We start from the raw sequence: 14,982 nt of genomic DNA on the forward strand, positions 1-14,982 counted from the left end.
CAGTTCCTCTGAGAAATCTATCCTTGAGTTTTTCCATAGTTTAAAAAATGGTAATAACCCACCACCACCATCACCCTCTTTTCATTTAGGAAGTGATCACCAGGTGACAAAGAGTATTCAATTTATATGCCTGGTCCAATTATTCCTATCTTGTGAAAAGATCCCCATTTTACATATGATGAAACAGAAACAGAGAAAAGATACAGACTTGTTTGAATTTGATCCAAAGCCTAGGCTCTAACCACTAAATTTCAAGGGCAATCTGATTCCAATTTCTGTTCTTAGGTCTGCATTCCTTAATGACCTTGATGACACATAAATCACGGAGAACCTAGTTTCAAATGAATGGCCAGACTCTGCAGCACACTGATTGGATTTCTGCTAGAGCAGATGGACGATACCAGTAGACTGACAGGTATGTGGCCTGCCCCAGCTTGCTGCTATAATGCAGCCTAAGACTACGGTGCTCCAGAGTGTCCAACATCAATCCAGCCTGAGCAGCAGGCTGGGCACTAAGAGTCAGGGCTGAGGCTGGGTGATTGTCTTCATAGACTTGCTAGGAGGAGACAAGCAAGCAATTACAAGTCAGTAAATAGTAACCATTACCATTCCATCTTCACACTTTCTTCTAATTTCCTATAGCTCTCTCAGGACCTATTATAAAACAACTTCCTATCCCAGTTCCAACAGAGCACCTTGAGTAGGAAAAGCCTATAACAATATCCCTGTTTATTCAACACACATCAGGTTCCTACCTAGCCATTCCAAGAGCCAGACCCCTAAGCCATTAGAATCAGTAACTTATCATGTGTGCTTATATGGTCTTCCTCTGGAACTTGCTGTAGGCCACAGAGCTTCATCACACAGTAGCTAGATTACTGTGTTCAAATTCGGCTTTGCTACTTACCAGCTCTGTGACTTTGAATGACTTCCTTAAGCTCTCTGAGTATTAGTTTCTCATTTGTGAAACGGGAATAATAATCATGCCTATCTGTCAGGATTCTCCTCTCTCTGTCTCTCCTATATAATTTTAGTTTTTGTTTACTTTTTTTTTTTTTTTTTGGACAGGCAGAGTGGATAGTGAGAGAGAGAGACAGAGAGAAAGGTCTTCCTTTTGCCATTGGTTCACCCTCCAATGGCCGCCACGGCTGGCGCGCTGCAGCCAGTGCACCGCGCTGATCCAAAGCCAGGAGCCAGGTGCTTCTTCTGGTCTCCCATGGGGTGCAGGGCCCAAGCACTTGGGCCATCCTCCACTGCACTCCCGGGCCACAGCAGAGAGCTGGCCTGGAAGAGGGGCAACGGGGACAGAATCCGGCGCCCTGACTGGGACTAGAACCCAGTGTGCGGGGCCGCTAGGTGGAGGATTAGCCTATTGAGCCACAGCACCGGCTAGTTTTTGTATTTCTTTATTTGAAAGGCAGAGTTACAGATAGGAGAGGCAAAGAGACATAGAGAGAGAGAGTTCTCCCATCTGCTGGTTCACACCCAAAATGGCCAGAGTTGGACCAGGCCAAAGCCAAGAGTGAGGAGTTTCATCTGGGTCTCCCACATGGGTAAAGGAGCCCAAGTACTTGGGCCATCTTTCACTGTTTTCCCAGGCACATTAACAGCGATTACCCCTAAGTGGTATAATATTAAATAAATAATATAAAAATGTAAAATTATAAATATATTTCAGTTTCATGCATTTTCCAAAAGGGTTTTATGAAAAACTCTAAAAAAAACTCACATATGTATATAATAACACTCATGTTTGTATAACTATATATATTTACATATACTTGTTATACATACATATTACAACAAACTAAGATAACATTCAAAATAATCTCTAGGACCAGCATTGTGGTGTAGTGGGTTATGTTACTGCCTGCAATGCCAGCACCCATACAGCCACTGGTTCGAACCCTAGCTGTTCCACTTCCCATCCAGCTCCCAGCTAATGTGCCTGGGAAAGCAGGAAAGGATGGCCAAGTACTTGGGCCCCTGCCACCCATATAGGAGGCCCAGATGGAGTTCTAGGCTCTCAGGCCATTGTGGCTGTTTTGGGAGTGAACCAGCAGTTGGAAGATCTCTCTCTCTCTCTGTCTCTCTCTCTGTCTCTTCCTCTCTTTCTCTGTAACTTTACCTTTCAAATAAATAAAAAAGAACTTAAAAAAGAACTCTAAGGTATCATTTTATATCTGTTAAGCCACGGTAATTTTAAAACAAATATATATCTAATTTTGACCATGTTAAGATGAAAGTGGTGTATCCTTAAATTGCTGACACAGATATAAATTAACTCAGAGTTGCCAGAAAGCATTTTAGAAGTATATTTCAAGAACTATTAAAAAGTTCACATCTTGACCCAAGAAATATCAATCTAAGGAGTTTCTTCTTATGAAGAAAATCAATATAGAGGAAAGTTTAAATGTACAAGGATGCGGGGTGGGTGTTTGGTGTAGTGGTTAAGTTACTGCTTGGAACACTCACATCCCATATTAGAGTGCCTGGGTTCCAGACCCAGCTCCTCTGTTTCTGATCCAGCTTCTTGCTAATGTGCAGCTTGGAAGACACCAGGTGATGGCTGGAGAGAGTTACCTGCTACCCACATGGGAGACCTGGATTGAGTTCCAGGCTCCTGGCTTTGGCCTGACCCAGTGCTGACTGTTGCAGGTAATGGAGAATGAACCAGCAGATGAAGGATCTCTGTCTGATGCCTTTCAAACAGAATGAAAAATAAATAAGTTTTACAATCTATAAGGATATGAATTCAAATTTTAATAATTCTATTGTTCAAAATTAGTAAAATAGGAGGGAGCATTTGGTGCAGCAGTTAAGACACCCAGTTAGGACACCTGTATCCCATGTCAGAATGCCTGGCTCCACTCCTAATTCCAGCTTCCTGCTAATGTGCACCCTGGGAGGCAAGCTGGTGATGGCTCAAGTACTTGGGTTCCTACACCTTGGATGGCAGATTTCAGTCAAATTCTTTGCTACTAGGCATTTGGAGAGTGAACTGGAAAATAGGAGCTCTAAATGTCTGTCTCTCTGCTTCTCAAATAATAAATTTTAAAAAAGTAATGGTAAGATGGATAAAGAAGTGCTTTACCTCAAAATTACAAAAACATGAAAATTACTATAGTAGGCATTTGTTATAATAGTTAAGATGCTGCTTGAGATTCCCACAAACCATAGTGGAATCCTTGAGTTCAAGTTCTGACTATTTCTAATTAGCTTCCTGCTAATGTGAGGCAGTAGTAATGACTCAGTTACTTGGGCCCCTACTACCCACATGGGAGACTCTGATTGAGTAAAATGAAAATAACTAGATATTTTTAAAAATAGACATAGGTTATGTGTGTCTAATTTTAAAAATGTATAAAAACACAGCAGGGACAGTATTGTAGCGTGGTGGGCTAAGCAGCCACCTGTGATGCTGGATCCATATCAGAGCAACAGTTCGCATCCTGACTGCTCCACTTCTAATCCAGCTCCCTTCTAACACACCTAGGAATGCAGCAGCAGATTACCCAAGTACTTGGACTCCTGCACCCATGTGGGAAATCCAGATGGAGTTCGTGGCTCCTGGCTTCAGCCTGGCCCAGCCTAACCATCATGGCCATTTGGGGTGTGAACCAACGGATGGAGGGTCTCTTTCTTTTTGTCAGTATGTCTTTCAAATAGATAAAATAATAAAATCTTTAAAAATGCAAAAACTACATAGCACAGTGGAACTAAAATGCCAGGTTGAAAAGACAAAAGGCAGCATTAACAATAAATCTAGCCGGCGCCGCGGCTCAATAGGCTAATCCTCCACCTAGCGGCCCCGCACACTGGGTTCTAGTCCCAGTCAGGGCGCCAGATTCTGTCCCGGTTGCCCCTCTTCCAGGCCAGCTCTCTGCTGTGGCCCGGGAGCGCAATGGAGGATGGCCCAAGTGCTTGGGCCCTGCACTCCATGGGAGACCAGGAGAAGCACCTGGCTCCTGGCTTTGGATCAGCGCGGTGTGCCGGCCGCAGCGCACCAGCCGTGGCGGCCACTGGAGGGTGAACCTACGGCAACGGAAGACCTTTCTCTCTCTCTCTCTGTCTCTCACTGTCCACTCTGCCTGTCAAAAAAAAAAAAAAAAAAAAACAAAAAAAAACAATAAATCTAGGAAAGGAAGAGCCATATGCCATATGTATATCTACTAGGCATATGGATAAGTATTCAGATTAGGAAAAAAAACAATAGGTTAATCAATTAAAATGAGTGACTTCATTTCTAGTGTCATATCACTATTTGCATTACTTAAAAATATTTTAAACTTAGGGTATGACTACGGTTAGTAAACTAAAATTAGATTTTATATATGCATTTTGGATCATTTTAGTTGATTATGCCCTTGAGTATCTGTAAGAGATAATGTATAATTTCATAAATGAAAGAGCAATTGCACATTAGAAGTTCTTGTCAGTTTCAACTCAGCACTTTCACATATCATTAACATAGAATTATCATAACCTCAACATCAATTATTGTCCTTTATAACAAAGCTATAAATAGAAATCTATTAAATGGACTAGACTATCTAATGTATCCAGAATTAGGACATTACTCAAATACATAGTAGCAAAATTCCTTACCACAGGCCTCCTTTCTGATCTGTGATGAGTAATACAATGATCCAGCAGGCTGTCTTCATCCAACTCCCTCTGACAAAATGGACATACACACCTGAAAATCACAGAGAATCCAAATGTTACTCAAATTGCTGGCAATCAGAGAGTAGTAGCATAAGTAGGGATTAGAAAAATACAACAGAGGGATATCTGATCTCTGTTCCTAATTCTTTCTTTGATTTGGCATTATTTGTTCTGTCCTGATAATAGAGCTGATCCAGATGCCTGAATTTTTCTCCTAAGAAATATCAGTTAGTAGCTTCCCTGGGAAGGCAGAAAAACAGTTAATAGTACACTTTTTTTTTTTTTTTTTTTTTAGACAGGCAGAGTGGATAGTGAGAGAGAGAGACAGAGAGAAAGGTCTTCCTTTGCCGTTGGTTCACCCTCCAATGGCCGCCGCGGCCGGTGCGCTGCGGCCAGCGCACCACGCGGATCCGAAGGCAGGAGCCAGGTGCTTCTCCTGGTCTCCCATGGAGTGCAAGGCCCAAGCACTTGGGCCATTCTCCACTGCCTTCCCAGGCCACAGCAGAGAGCTGGCCTGGAAGAGGGGCAACCGGGACAGAATCCGGCGCCCTGACTGGGACTAGAACCCGGTGTGCCGGCGCCACTAGGTGGAGGATTAGCCTGTTGAGCCACGGTGCCAGCCTAATAGTACACTTAAAGCACTTTATTCTCTTTGGAAGGGAAATATAATCAGAGCAGCCATTAATTGAGAAACTGAGGATCACAGCAATCAACAGTTCTGTAGTTATCTTTTTCTTCCTCCCTTTCATAACAGATAACATCCAAATTGGGTGCTATTTGTTCTCCAACTCCACAAGAACAGGAGTACATAATTTCAGGTGTCAACTCACATTCTTAGTTTTCGGTGCAAAATAAAAACTGACTTGTAACTACCCCGTTAAATTTTTACACAGGTTAAGCTACTGCCTACCAGAAATCTAACAGTTCAGCATTCTATTTTTGGGTCTTCTCTAATATAAACTTTTCTAAGAAAGTTACCCTAATCTCTCCATTGCGTGGTCCGTTCCCTACACAGTTTTTAAAGTAGACAATGACAATGATTGCTATTAACAAATAATTAACAGTACCAGGTTTTATGGTGAAATGCCTAAACATAACTACATAAATATTTTCATAAGCGTTAAACTCTCCTACCCCTTAAATTCTTTATAGATGCATCAGATTTAACATCAAACTCCATTGTACTGAAACAAACCTTGTTGCTGTCTCCACAAGTTCTTGTAGTGGTCCATACTTATCAATGTACTTCTGACAAGTCCTTATGTGCGCTCTCATCTCACTGAGGCAAACCTATAGAAAAGCAAATGCAAAATAACTTTCACTGTTGAAAGAGGGCTTTATGTAACCCAGGTTATAACTTTCAAATAAGATCATACTATGAGCCAGCCAGTTATTTAAATAGATGCATTCATGACAACAGTATCACGAAATTAGGGCATCATCAAGAATAAAACTATTTTAAAATTTCTCCAATACTTAGTAGACCCAAATGTTAGTTCTTGAACTTGATTCTTCTAGAAAAATATAAAGTATATGTACTTTATATATATACTATATATTATATATATTTACTTTATATACTATACATTTATAGTTAATAATTTATATATAATATACTATATTATATATATTTTATGTACTATGTATAAAGTGTATAGAACATAGAACATATATATACATATATACATATATATATATACACTTTGAATTGGAACAATGGTTAGTAACTCAAAATTTGCATTTTGTGCATGCCAGAGAAAGAAAGGAAAGAAGGAAAATGAGTGAAGAAAAGGAGAGAGGGAGGAAAAAAAGAAAAACTTAAGAAGGAAAAGAAATAAAGAGAGATAAGACTAAATGGATAAAGATCTCCACAGTAAGTTAATAGAAACCTTGTGCTTTAGGGCAAGATAAATACCATGGTTTTATAATGTACGCAGTTAAGACATGAATTCACAATGCACAATATACTTAATGGCTCCATTAAAAGCAAACATAAAAGACGGCTCTTGCCATCGATTTTCATCAGTGCAGAATAAAGAGCCCCTATTCCTCCAGATATACATTCAGAGAGCTTCACCATGAGGGGTCTATTGCTAACACAGCACATATTCTACTAAATGTTTCATTAGACACTCTGATAAGATCTTGTACCAAAGGAAGCTTTGTAGAGCTGTGGTGAGGCAGCCCACCCGTTTTGCTTCATTTTGCCCAAGCTACGGAAATTAAACCTCAAACACGAAAGCAACCACGTCAAGGAAACAGTTTTAATTGTTTAACAAAAATAAAAAGAAGTGTAAAAGTAAAACCAAAAGCCTTGCTTTCCAAATATTTATCTAAAAGATGTAAAATGTAAAGTGATGGAGGGTGCAGTCTTAAATAAAAGTTTTACAGCCTTTTCAACTTTGCACATTAGGGTTCTTCCACGTCTTTACTACTTCTGCTAATAAGTATTTCTTTTCTCTTTGTAGTCCTTGTTCAACATAAATATCTGGGGCTAGATATGGACAAACAAATTGACAAATTCATGGCCTAGACACAAAATTATGTGAAACATTATATGAAAAGGCAGAAGAAAGGTGCACTGTATCTGCTCTAACGGTGCTTACAATCTAATAGAGAGAAAGGGATGTGTTGACAGCTATAGAAATTATTTAATGGAGGGACTGGAATACTAGGACAGATCTCATAAATGGAGATCTGACTTGGACTTTGAAGAACAGATCAAGTCTAAAACAGCTCTAGGCGAAATGGGCAGCCTTTCTGGCAAGAGGAATAGCATAGAAAGGAATAGGCAAAAGAAGTAGCTTAGAGAAAAAATAGATAAAAATCCTTAGACTATATGGGGAGTGAGAAAGGAAGGGGATCTCCATCCATGATAATGAAGACAATGCTCTTACTTGACAAACAACGAAAGTGGGATAAAGAACCAGATGACAGAATGATATGATGACTTTGATTTATGTGTTGAATTTTATATGATGACATAAATCTAAATAAAAACAATAATTGATTACTGAGAATATAAAACTGTTTACTATGTCCCAAGCACTAAACTCTAGATCAATAGATAGATAAAATTTACCTTCATAACCACCCATAGTGTGAACATTATCTTTTCCCTTATTTTATAAAGAGAAAAATACTCACATTAATAGCTTGCCCCAAATCACAAAGAGTAAGTAAGATAATTAGAGTTTGATTCCAGGATATCTGACTCCAAAGACCATGCATAAATTCTACAGCCAGGTGGCCATGAATAGATTGAGTCTCACATAACCATTCAAAAATGCAACAAGCTTTGACTAGTGTGCAAGTCACTTTTATTTTAAAAAAAATTTAGTTGTTTATTTCAAAGTCAGAGATGCAGAGAGGGAGAGACAGAGAGAGCTCTTCCCTCTGCTGGGTGGCAGATGGTTGCAACAGCCAGCACTGGTCCAGGCCAAAGGCAGGAGCCAAGAGCTTCATCCAGGTCTCCCAAGTGGATAGCAGGAACCCAAACATTTGGGCCATCTTCTGCTGCTTTTCCCAGGCCATTAGCAGGGTGCAGGATCAGGAACGGAGCACCCAGGATTTGAACCAGTACCATATGGGATGCCAGCATTGCAAGCTGTAGCCTTACCAACCCCAATGCTGGCCTACTGTCACTTTTCAAGATGCTAAGTACACAACTACTAATAAAACGTACACAACCTTTACACTGATGGGACTCAAATCTGATGAGAATAATTTAAATTAAATAAAAACCCCACAAAAGCATAATTAGAAATGGTAATAAGTCATATAAAGGGAAAGCACAGAGTGCAATGGGAAAATATCACAGGGCCCTAATTTATTTTTAAATTTTTAAAAGATTCTTATATATTTATTTATTTGACAGGTAGAGTTAGATAGTAAGGGAGAAAGACAGAGAGAAAGGTCTTCCTTCCATTGGTTCACCCCCAAAATGGCTGCTACGGCTGGAGCTATGCTCCGATCCAAAGCCAGGATCCAGGTGATTCTTCATGGTTTCCGACGTGGGTGCAGGCACCGAAGCACTTGGGCCATCCTCCACTGCCTTCCCGGGCCACAGCAGAGAGCTGGACTGGAAGAGGAGCAACTGGGACTAGAACCTTGTACCCATATGGGATGCTGGTGCCGCAGGCGGAGGATTAACCAAGTGAGTCACGGCGCTGGCCCCTTTATTTTCATTTTATTTATTTACTTATTAAACATTTATTTATGTATTTGAAAGACAGAGTTACAGAAAGAGAGGAGAAACCAAAAGATCTTCCATCTGCTGGTTTACCCCCGAATGGCCATAATGACTAGTGCTGGGCCAGTCCGAAGCTGGGTGCCAGGAGTTTCTTCCAGGTCTTCCATGTGGATTTAGGGGCCCAAGCACTTGAGTCATCTTCCACTGCTTTTCAAGGCACATTAGCAGGGAGTTAGATTGGAAGTGGAGCAGTAGGGATTTGAACCATCACCCATATGGGATACTGGCACTACAGGTGGCAACTTTTACCCACTAAGCCACAAGGCAGGTCCCATAGGGCTTTAATTTAGATGAATGATCAAGAAAGGTTTTCTAGAGAAATATAGATGCTCAGTACATAATTTCTCTTTTGGTTTCTAGACTAGGTATCTATCTACCCTTAACAAGTCAAATTTGTTCTGAAACTTCACTCTCTATTCTTATCCAAATTTACTCCTCATATTAGCACACTCATTTAAATGTTTGTTTATTTGTTTACTGTTTTCATCTACTTGGAAGGCAGAGAGACAGACAGACCGAGAGAGACAAATCTTTCATCTGTTGATTCACTCCCAAAATGCCTACAGCAGACAGGACTGGACCAGGTAAAAGCTAGGAGCCTGGAATTCTATCTGGGTCTCCCATGTGGGTGACAGGGACCCAAGCATTTGAGCCATCATCTTCTGCCTCCCAGGATACATTAGCAGGAAGACAGATTGAAAGTGGAGGTCCCAGGCCTGGAACTGGAACTCCCAACTAGGAGGTTAGTGGGGAATGTTATTGTTCTCGCTGTGCAATGACACCAATCCCTAGGACACTCACTTATGTGGATCAGAACCCCAATGGACAATTTTAATACTTACCTTTTACTTAACCCCATATACAGTGAGTTACCAATTTCCTTCAATTCTACCTTCTAAATAGTCCTTGAAACAGCCTGTTATTACACACCTAATGTTATCACCCTAATCCACCTTCCTTACCTCACCAGTCATAATAGTCACCTAACTGGTTTCACTAGTTCTACTTTGGCCCCTCCAAACCATTCTCCTTGCATATGCTAAACTGATCTTACAGGTATTAATTGGATCTCAGCACTCCAAAGCTTATACTTTCTATGGTTTACTATTGTGTTTAGGGTAAAATCTGGACTCTTTTCACATGGCCTCTAAGACCTCACACGATCTGACCAGGCTACTGTAGAACCAAATATGAAGGGCTGGTGCTGTGGCACAACAGGTTAAGCCACTACTTGCAGTGCCAGCATCCCATATGGGCATCAGTTCAAGTCCTACCTGCTCCACTTCCAATATAGCTCCCTGCTAATTCACCTGGAAAAGCAGCACAAGGATGGCCCAAGTGCTTGGGCCCCTGCCACCCACATGGGAGACCCGGAAGAAGCTCCTGGCTCCTGCCTTTGGCCTGACCAAGCCCTGGCCATTGCAGCCATTTGGGGAATGAATCAGCAGATGGAAGATCTCTCTCTTGCTCTCTCTCTCTCTGTCTCTCTCTTTCACTCTCTCCATCACTCTCTCCCTCTCATCTCTCCTTCTCTCTCTGTAACTATGCTTTTCAAATAAATAAATAAATCTTGAAGAAACAGAATCAAACATTTAAACTACAACAAGGAAGAAGCAATCAATAAACCCTAAGAAGTCCAGAATAGTATAGGTGGAACCACGTCACTGGATGATAAAACTATTCACTAGTTGGCTGCGATTGAGTAACAGAAATAGGGGCTACATAACAGGGAATCATGCAAGTAATGAGAGGAAGAAGAAAGGGAGGTGGTCAATGAAAATATTTGCTTCAAAAATTAGAAGTTCAAAGGCTCGTTTTTGGCAGCTTTTACAAATGACATAGATGAAGAGGATGAGGGGAAGCTGAAATCAAACACTTTAGAAGACATGAGTAGAGGAGTGGGTAATTGGAGCAGTAACTAATTCACAGTTTGGGACAGCTACATCCCATATTACAGTGTCTGGTTCAACAGCTCGCTCCCCTTCACTCTGATCCAGCTTTCTGCTAATGTGTACCCTGGGAGGTGGCAGATGATGGCTGAAGAACTTGGAGACCTGCATGGAGTTACGGGCCCCTAGCTTCAGTCTGGCCCAGCCCTGGCTGATGCAGGTATTTGGGAAGTGCTACAGCAGAAGGCAGATCTCTGTGTGTGTGTGTGTGTTTCTCTGCCTTTCAAATCAAGTGAAAATAAACAAGTAAATTAATTTTTTAAAAGAGAAGGTAGATAGGATGGGATCAAAAGCATAAGTAAAATGACAAATTTCTCAGGGATCTAAGCAGGTAACCATGAACAAGGGCAAGGTCACATACCAGGGTGTCACACTCAGTGCAGTTCTGGTATTCTGATTTCATTCTCTTGGCTACATCAGTTGCTGGAACTCCTTCTGAAGGCAGATATGCCCGGCAATAAGGACAGGTCCACTTATTGTTCTTTAGACTGGTAGCAATACAGGAACGGCAGAATCTGCCCAAAACAAACCAAGAATACATCAGTTTCCTTGCAAGGTATAAAGGGGTCGCCACCATCTGTTTCTTAACATTGTAACTTAATGACACCTTCTACACTCTGAACCATACTGTTAAATTACAGGTCCACTGCATCTTCCACTTCCCAGTGAATCACTTAGCTTTTCAGTAAGCCTTCTCTAGGACCACACATCCTCACCATGTACACTAATATGCATTTAAATAAAAGAAAGAACAGAGGTGGGCATTGCGATGCAGCGGGTTAAGCTGCCACTTGGGAGGCCTGCATCTCATAGAGTGCTGATTTGAGTTCTGCTACTCTGCTTCTAATCCAGCAGCCTGGTTAATGCACCCTGGAAGGTAACAGATGCTGGCTCAAATGCTTGGGGCTCTTCCACCCATGTGGGAGACCCTGATGAAGTTCTGGGCTGTTGGCTTTGGCTTGGTCGTGGCAGTTGTGGGTATTTAGAAGTGAACCAGCACATGACAGATCTCCTTCTCCCTCCCACTGCTGCTCTGCCTCTCAAATAGATGAAAATAAATAAGTAAACATTTTTAAAAAACATAAGACTACAAAGTGGGTGAAATAGCATTTCTATAAACTAAGTTAAAATTATCACTCAAAGGATATCTAATATTCTTCACTTTCTTTAATCTCATCTTACATCAAATTTTCTTGGAAAATAGGTCTTTGTGTGGTAGATAATAAAATAGCACCAAATCAAGGAAATAAAAATACCAGACACATTGTAATTCCTTATAAAATAATTCCATAATTGTTTCCAGATATAGAAAATTATTCCATCAACATCACACTACTAGGAATGTCCTTTAAGTCAATATTTATATATATATATTCTCTGGTTTATTTAAAGATGATCATAATAAAATCGCAACATGATCAACAGAATTCACTGAAAGTTTTGACCCATTTATGGAAGCTGTCAAAGGCTAAAAGTACATGGAATGAGCATTTAGATAGGATAGCACATCAGCATGATCTGCTACCTCTCTTAAGCTATTCAGCATGTAAAATCTACTCAAGAATGTTAACATATCAAAAGTTAAGCTTTTTAAAATTTACTTATACGGGGGGGGGGGGGGACTGGCACTGTGGTGTAGCCAGTAAAGCTGCTGCCTGCATGCCAGCATCCCATATGGGTGCCAATTTGAGACCCGGCTGTTCCACTTCTGATCCAGCTCTCTGCTATGGTCTGGGAAAACCGTAGAAGACAGCTCAAGTCCTTGGGCCCCTGCACCCATGTGGTAGACCCAGAGGAGGCTCCTGGCTCCTGGCTTCAGATCAGCCCAGCTCCAGCCATTATTGCCATCTTGGAAGTGAACCAGTAGATGGAAGACCTCTCTCTCTGTCTCTCTCTCTCCCTCTCTCCCTCTCTCCCTCTCTATAATTCTGCCTTTTAAATAAATAATCTTCAAAAAATCTACTTACATTATTTACATAATTGCGAAGTTCATATATCCTAGGCATATATTTCAGTGAAATCTCACAAACTGAAAACACCCATATAACCAGTACCCATAGCAAAAAGCTAGCTCTTAGAATTGCCCTTCCTATTTCCTGCCAGTAATGATTCTAATCTCTTTACTGACTTTTTAAAAAAAATAAGATATATTTTAATGCACAAAACATGGCAATGTGATTATGAAATGTTGTACCAGACCACAGCTTTCACATCACTGCTCACAATTCTTGATGGCTTTAATCACTGACTCCTAAAAACAAAGTGAGGTTTGCCTGTTTTTGTCCTTTCTATAAATGGAAGCTTCTGGCATTCTTTATCTGTCTTTACTTCAATATAATAATCAAGAGATTCATCCATATGGTTTTGTGTTGTTGATATGGTCTGTTCTAATTTTGTGAAGTCTGCTGTATGAATACACAATTTATTTCCCATTCTATTGCTAATGGGCATTTGGGAAGTATTATTTAAGTGCTTTCCAATGATAAACTTGAGTAATGGACAAGCACAGCTATTTTCCAAACCATTCTTGTTCATTTCCCCTTCTTAACTCCCAATTATATTAGCCTTAGTGACTCTTAAAAGTATTCTCTTCTGCATCTGCTATCAATTATAAGTACACAGAGGATGCTTCCATTTGCACAGTGCTTAAGGCAACTCTCTTGATGTTTACGCCTGCCCAGCATCCGTTGCCCCTTTTTCTTGCAGTAGCATCCTGTGTTTGCTCTGCAGGAACCACACTTCTCTTAGCAGGTCCCCAGTCAAGGTGCCTACCATCCCCTGCCTGCTGAAAGCATGAGCACCAAGTAGACCCGCCCCCTGGGAGCTGAATACTGAACAGAATGACAGAAGACTGATCCAGCAGCAACCTGACAGGACTATCCTACTCTTTACTCAGAACTCCCCAACTACTTGTTTCCTTCCAGCTGTTTCTGTTACTGTTTGATAACTTTTTGTTTAGACAATTTAAAGCTTGATATAATAGTTCTTTACAGAAATTTTTAACATTTCCACATACCGTAATTCATTTATCCTTAACGATCCCCTAAGAAAGATCATTATTTCCATTTATATATGAGGAAACTGAAGTACAAGGAGGGTAGGTTATAACTGCAAGATCAGATATATAGAAAGTGCATGAATGCAGTTGGTCTGAAGCTGGGGTTTTCAGACCCAAAGTTCAATAACTCTTCATTTCATTATCATAGCTGCCCCCCTTAGAAAGAGCAAAACTTTAGAATTAAGAGATCTAAAGTCCTGTGTTATCTTTTGTTTCTCTCTATTTTGACTGATTATACATTCCAAGGTATAATCTGCCCTTGCATGTCTTTATGTTTCTAAGAATGAGTCCTCAAACTATGGTCCTGAAGGGTTTTCCTTACAAATGGTTCTAATGTTCACCTCAAAATTAACATCTTGGGGGCAGGCGCTATGGCGCAGCGTGTTAACACCCTGGCCTGAAAGTGCTTGCATCCCATATGGGCAGCAGCTCTGGTTCCGACTGCTCCTCTTTGAAGCCAGCTCTCTGCTATGGCCTGGCATAGCAGCGGAAGATGGCCCAAGTCCTTGGGCCCCTGCACCCACGTGGGAGACCTGGAAGAAGCTCCTGGCTCCTAGCTTCAGATCAGTGCAGCTCCAGCCATTGCAGCCATCTGGGGAATGAACCAGTGGATGGAAGACCTCTCTCTCTGTCTCTACCTCTTTCTGTAACTCTGTCTTTCAAATAAATAAATCTTTAAAAAAAAATAACATCTTAGGGGCTGGCACTGTGGCATAGGAGGCTAAACCTCTGTTTGAGGTGCCAGCATCCTATATAGGTGATGGTTCATTTCCCAGCTGCTCCTCTTCTGATCCAGCTCTCTGTTGTGGCCTTGGAAAGCAGTAAAGGAGGCCTAAGTGCTTGGGCCCCAACACCCACATAGAAGACCTGGAGGAAGTTCCTGGATCCTGGCTTTGGCTCGGCCTAGCTTCGGCCACTGTGGCCATTTAGAGAATGAACTAGCAGATGGAAGGCTTCTCTCTCTCAAACAAATAAATAAAAATCTTTTTAAAAAATTAATATCTTCAACACAATACCTATGGGTTTTTAAAAATATTTATTTATTTACATATTTG

General features: G+C 40.9%; 1 protein-coding gene across 2 annotated transcripts in view; it reads right to left on the minus strand.

The window, feature by feature from the left end:
- Positions 1-14,982, minus strand: part of RNF125 (ring finger protein 125) — a 51,394-nt gene that overhangs the window by 16,469 nt on the left and 19,943 nt on the right. The window contains exons 2-5 of one of the 2 annotated variants that reach the window (XM_089305218.1): positions 11,231-11,384; positions 5,864-5,958; positions 4,609-4,699; positions 1,046-2,702 (exon numbers count right to left, since the gene is read on the minus strand). In XM_089305218.1, coding sequence (XP_089161344.1) covers positions 2,580-2,702; positions 4,609-4,699; positions 5,864-5,958; positions 11,231-11,384 — 463 coding nt within the window. In that variant the 3' untranslated portion in view covers positions 1,046-2,579. Of the gene's footprint in view, positions 1-1,045; positions 2,703-4,608; positions 4,700-5,863; positions 5,959-11,230; positions 11,385-14,982 lie in introns of those variants that run through there. The other variant, XM_051852045.3, reaches the window with a different exon arrangement.

The sequence above is a fragment of the Oryctolagus cuniculus genome, chromosome 10 (genome assembly GCF_051225735.1).
Source record: "Oryctolagus cuniculus isolate XC-2025 breed Fujian yellow rabbit chromosome 10, ASM5122573v1, whole genome shotgun sequence".
Taxonomy (NCBI): Eukaryota; Metazoa; Chordata; class Mammalia; order Lagomorpha; family Leporidae; genus Oryctolagus; species Oryctolagus cuniculus.